Source organism: Haliotis asinina, chromosome 16 (assembly GCF_037392515.1).
Source record: "Haliotis asinina isolate JCU_RB_2024 chromosome 16, JCU_Hal_asi_v2, whole genome shotgun sequence".
Lineage (NCBI taxonomy): Eukaryota > Metazoa > Mollusca > Gastropoda > Lepetellida > Haliotidae > Haliotis > Haliotis asinina.
In genome coordinates this window covers 16,199,166-16,205,165 of record NC_090295.1, presented here as the reverse complement: position 1 = coordinate 16,205,165, position 6,000 = coordinate 16,199,166, and the positions used below count along the sequence as shown (strand labels likewise).

The 6,000-nt window shown below is 40.1% G+C and overlaps 1 protein-coding gene across 1 annotated transcript in view; it reads left to right on the top strand.

Annotated features, from left to right (window-relative positions):
• Window positions 1-2,498: 2,498 nt before the first annotated feature.
• Window positions 2,499-6,000, top strand: part of LOC137268866 (cytochrome P450 3A29-like) — a 29,387-nt gene continuing 25,885 nt past the window's right edge. Inside the window, exon 1 of the mRNA XM_067803444.1 lies at window positions 2,499-2,985. Within this exon, the coding sequence (XP_067659545.1) occupies window positions 2,915-2,985 (71 nt within the window). The 5' untranslated portion in view covers window positions 2,499-2,914. The remainder of the gene's footprint in view (window positions 2,986-6,000) is intronic.

Sequence of the window (6,000 nt, the reverse complement as noted above, 5' to 3'; positions counted from 1 at the left end):
GCCAGCGTTGATCGATGATCACGTTACCTGTCACACGATTGTCTGGGCCAGGGTCCTTTGATCAGAAACTGTCACAATGTGGATCGAGTATCAATAACTGGATTGCCTGCTCCAGACCCAATTATACACATGCGTACAGTGAGTGAGTGAGTTTAGTTTTACGCCGCTTTTAGCAATATTCCAGCAATATCACGACGGGGGACACCAGACACTGACTTACACATGGTACCTGTGTGGGTAATCGGACCAGGGTCTTCGAAGTGACGAGCGAACGCTCTATCCATTAGGTTAAAACAATAACGTTAACCAAACTCACAATCTGATTAAAGTGTGCTAAAGCTGATGTTGTTTACAGTAAAAGTGTGATGCCATTTGACACAGGAGCAACGAGGTAGCCTAATGGTTATAGCGTTCGCTCGCCATTCTGAAGACCAAGGTTCGATTCCTCACTTTTACATATAAAGTCGCCTGTTTTCAAATAAACTGTTATCTAAGTGGATGCAACTCGTAAATGTTTCACATCATTGGGAAAAAAGTATCTGTCTGAAAGGAGTAGAAAATCCTTAACACCTAAGCTACGTGGTGCGATGGTTTTGCTGTTGAAGTGTTCATTTGGGCGCTTCAAGATCCAGGTTCAATTTCCAAGGCGTGATACTGCTAGGATGAAATTTCAGCATGCACGCATGTATGAAGTTGTAAGAAGAGTTGTTGCCCAGTGTTGCCCAAGTATGGACCAGAACAATCCAGCGATCATCATCATGAGCATCTACCTATGCAACTGGGATACGATGATATGTGTCAAGCAAGTCAGCGAGCCTTACCACCGAATCCCGTTAGTTGCCTCTTACGACATGCATGGGTTTCTCAAGACCATGCAATTCCTCGCGGGTGTATACATAATGCATTATTGGATATACTTACTGTTACAGGTTTATAGGGGACACGCTTAGAACGAACTGACTGATGTACCGAAGTGACGGATATATATCGCAGGTCTCATGCATATTTTAGTTAAAGTAAACAGACCGAACTGACTGATGTACCGAAATGACGGATATATATCGCAGCTCTCTTGTATATTTTAGTTAAAGTACATAGACCGAACTGACTGATGTACCGAAGTGACGGATATATATCGCAGGTCTCCTCTATATTTTAGTTAAAGTACAGAGAACGAACTACGGTTATTACTGAACTCTTGAAGGTCCTTTTAATCGAAGTCATAATTTTCATAGAATCAATAAATCCATTTAAAATCAGACGCGAGATTGAGGATCTGATGAAAATCTAGACTGTCTTGGTGGGGTAGCCTTGTATAAAGCGTTAGCTCGTCACGCCGAAGACCCGGGTTCGAAACCCCACATGGGTACAATGTGTGAAGCCAATTTCTGGCGTCTCCCGCTGTGACATTGTTTAAATATTGCTGAAAGCTGGTTAAAACCCACCTCACTCTCACAACGTAACTACTTGACAGTAGAGTTCCCTTTAAAAATGAACTGTATATAGCCGTAGTCCACTGTAATTATGTGGTACACGGTTGGTATGTAAGTGATGATTTGTTTATTTGTATGTATATGTACTTAAACTCAGCGTCATTATTGATCGCCATCACGTTTATGTCAGTGTCACGCTCATTGGTTGGTTTTATGACATTGCATCACAAAAATGGATGGCATCGGATTTTTTTATCAAAAGTGTAATTTTGGAAGCGTTTGAAGGGGGATTCGAATCCCCAGTGTAACATAAATAGTGATTTAACCCATGCACATGCTAAACTAGTAATCTGCGCCCTGAAACAAATATTCCCAGTGTACAATGTCGACTTGGCAAATCTGGAATACCACAGTTTTTGAGGACGAAGAAAGTGTCTGGCCATTCATTCATTCATCCATTCATTCATTCATTCGTCTAGTTACCAAACTGCTAAGGTTTCAAGTCTACATAGCAATCATAACACCTCTGAAATTCTTCCGTTTACTTCAGTAGGGCTAAAAATGTTTCTCGGGCATCGGTGCGTCACTTTATCTGTGAGCGTAACAATTTTTTACTGCCATATTGAAAAAAATAAGTTTGACCTCCTTACATCATTTGGACCAACGTCGTCTCTTCGTTTCATCAGACAATCAGAGGGTGTCACACTCAGCACTATTACAGCTAATTGATCCCGTCTCTAATTATGTCTGGACCAGACAAATCTGTGATTGAAAACATGAGCACCGACACACAACTTCACGCACGATCATATTACTTAAGCGCGCCAGAGATTTTGACACGTTCCCCTAGACTGGTTGCTAGTCTAGGAACCGTATCCATATTGGCCCGTCTTCTAGCCCTTTCTGGTCTGCTAAAGCTCCGTTTGAAGCAGGCCTACATTTTCCTCACTCTTAGGAACGTTCCCTTCTCAGTGGATCTCCCTTTCAATTTAAAAGGAATTATTTGATTCTGTCATAAATTTAATAAATCAGAGACTGAGCGTTAGTTTAGTTACCCCGCAAATCAAAGGGCCAGCATAAGCGGGAGAAGACCGGTACTGTGACCTACCTCGAAGGTGTATATGGTTTTCATATCAGGGCTACAATATGGTGCAATGCTTTATAAGAACAGAAGTATGGGGTTCAACGCACCAACGCCTGCATTTGTAAATCTCAACCGGCAGCTGCTGAGACGCCCCCAAATAGTACATTTGGGCAACTGATAATAGCATGTAGCAGGTCAAGCATTGCGAAATATCTACAACTCATTGGACAGGCAAAACATGATAGCCCCTTGTATATGACTTGCGTTTTAAGCTGAACAACTACAGTTTACTCACAACCTGAACAAAGTGCAGGCGTAAACGAGTTCACATCCATCGCCTCAACCATAGATCTAGAACGTCTAACACAGACATTGTTATCCCTGTCAAAACTTCGCAATGGAGCTGTGTTGTGGTAGCTTACCTGTGACACTCGGCCTAGTTGGTGGCGTCTTGGCTTTGCTTTATGTGTAAGTATGTTTGTGTTATGTACGAATATATGCCCCCTGGTCTTGTTTTCATTCTTAAAAAGACATTGATTTTGCTTGAGGGGCAGCACACAATGAGATACTAAATAACACTAACAGAATGGAACAGCCTTGTTTGTTTGTTTTTTTCATTGATAGCTCGCCATTGCTACAACTCCACGCAGTGTCACCACTCAACAACTATGTATGGAGTTATATACTGTACCAAGCGACGCAAATGTTTACAACCGAGAAATGACTTTATTCACGTACTTTAGAGATTCCTGATCCCAAGTATATCTTAGAGGAAATGGTGTCGTTCATCATTATGTTTCATGGATCAGAAATAGCCATAAATAGGTATCGATTAAGGTCATGGGGGCAGTCCTGAGGCATTGCAAACATTTTCTCAGTGGAGTACGATACCTGGCCATAAGTATTCGTGATTTTGAAAGTTACGTTTCTGCTGAAACGAATGCGCCCTTTTAGAATCGCACAGCAAGACGCATTTAGTGTTTCGAAACACTGATTGTTTAGAAATAGATACCTTGTCATGTGCCTGTGACGTGACATACCTCCCAGGCTGCTCGTTTACTTACGCGCTGGCAATCGTCTGCCCCAATTGGTCGTAAATCACGTGAATTGACAGCTGACGCAATTGTAAAATTGTACAAAGAAGACAGCAAAATGACAGAAGTTGCTCGGCTGTTGGATAGATCTCGGTCAACTATGGCAAGTGTGGTAACAAAATATCAAGCGACTCATGGTTGCAGTGCAAAACGAGCAAGGTCGGCTATAAGTCATTAAAAACTGATGCGGAACAATTTCCGTGGACTGGTGGTTTCTTTCGTTATTGCTTTTCTCCCGTGAGTACCCGGATGATATCCCAGAATTCGTGACTGTTTCGTAACCTCTGCTGCGCAGTCCGTATGCGCAATTAAGAGTTTAATTATAGACAGATCAATTAAGGTGAAGTCATTTTACTTCAATACAAATGTATTATGAAAACAAATGAAACACTTTGAAGGTTAATCATCTACCAGTGGTAGAAATTGTAAAATACTATTAGGACGGAAAAATAATGAAGTCAGCGTACATCTCTATATTTTGTCTCATATTAACCTTAATTAGTTTATTGTCATATTTGTATGATTTTGAAAATTAATAAAAGAACACACGGTCTGCATATACTTATAGTAAATTTCTAACATGACGGTAACATTTAAACATTGTATAGACTGCCAATAGGGATCCTATTTCACACATATACATGATCTAGTGTGTGTTTTCTGTCATATAGATTCTGCCGAATGCTACATCAAATAAATTAAAACAAAATGCAAATAATGAATGTAAAACAGGCTAATTGTAAAGCAACAATGTCCGGCTGCTACCTTGTTCAGAAATGTATCAATTAATATCCACACAAAAGAACAATATTCCATTCATCTGCAACTGGTAAATAATCCTGCTCTGTGTCGTGTGTCGCACAAACGTCGAATTTGGGAAAATGTAACACATCGTTCCACATCTTTCACACTGGTGAAAACCTGATAAACCTCTCATTGGTCACCCAAGATAGCACAGTTGGCAACTAATTGTATGATGTCCGCCATTCTAAGTAATTTAGTTAACCAATAATGGGCAATCAATCAATCAATATTATGATGGTTAACTCTTTGAAGGGAGGATGTTGTTTTTACACTCACACTTGCATAGATTAGTACATCTACACACACTGCCTTTGACAAATCCTCTATAGAAGATAAAAGTAATGAATTTATCAGTGTGTTATCGGTTAATCCTTTGATCGATGTTTTTGTAACTCTGCTGATAAACCCTCTTGCATCACTATTACAGACCTTATTTTATAATGGTGAGTATTTTCTCCAGACAGGAGAAATGCCAAATGGGAACCGTTGTTGAGTAACCTGAGTGCTGTTACTACTAATTATTCCTGTCATAAAAAAAAAAAATTCATCAAGACCATCAAGTAAGTGATGACAAATAACACATGTAGGTTTACACCATCAAACACGAGTTACAGCAAGGAAGATGTAATCTCTGTCGCATGCAGCCTGAAAACACTTATGGGCCGAAGCTGCTTTGAGGATACGAACGGAACTTCTCAAAACTATCTAATATAAAGCTTTTCAATCTTTCGGACTGAAACAAATGGCTTGCTACGTGTCTGGAGACATCATATTTTCACATAACATGATTAAATATCGAGGTAAAAAACACAGAAATACGATCAAATTGGATCTCTATACCATCCAAGCATCTGAAAAACAAAACTACACTGCTGGGATGTTTTGTTGCGATCAGACAAGGAATACCATAGATATTTTTAAATAATGGCATGTGATGGGCATCCGGCCTCCTGACAGTTTAGGTGAAGAAATTCTGCCAATGCGGACAGGAGCCCAGTCCCTTTGTCCGTCACGGTTGAAGGAGCGGGTGCTGACCAATTTGCAGTTTGGTTTCGTAATTAGACCATTGGCGAGAAATATTATTCGCTCCGCATCAGTGCCCCTTTAAAGGGGCACTGATGTGGAGCAATTTCCGTGGACTGGTGGTTTCTTTTGTTATTGTTTTTCTCCCGTGAGTACCCGAATGATATCCTAGAATTTGTGACTGGTTCACGACCTCTGCAGCGCCACCATACGCACAATTGATAGTTTAAGAACAGACTGACCAACAGTGATGAAGCCACGGTAAAACAATGGTTAGGACTAAAAAATAATGAAGTGAGTGCACATATTAATAGTTTGTCTTATAACCATAATTAGTTCCTTGATGCATTTGTATGTATTTTGAAAGGTAGTGAAAAAAAAGGCCACACGGACGGCCTATATAGTTAATTTATAATGTGACTGTAGTATGTAAACATTGTATAGATTGCCAACATGAATCATATTTCACGCACCTGCTATTCGTCACCTAGTGCATGTTTTCTCTAATACAGAGTCTGCTGAATGCTTCAACGATTAATTAAAACAAAATGCAGACATTAAA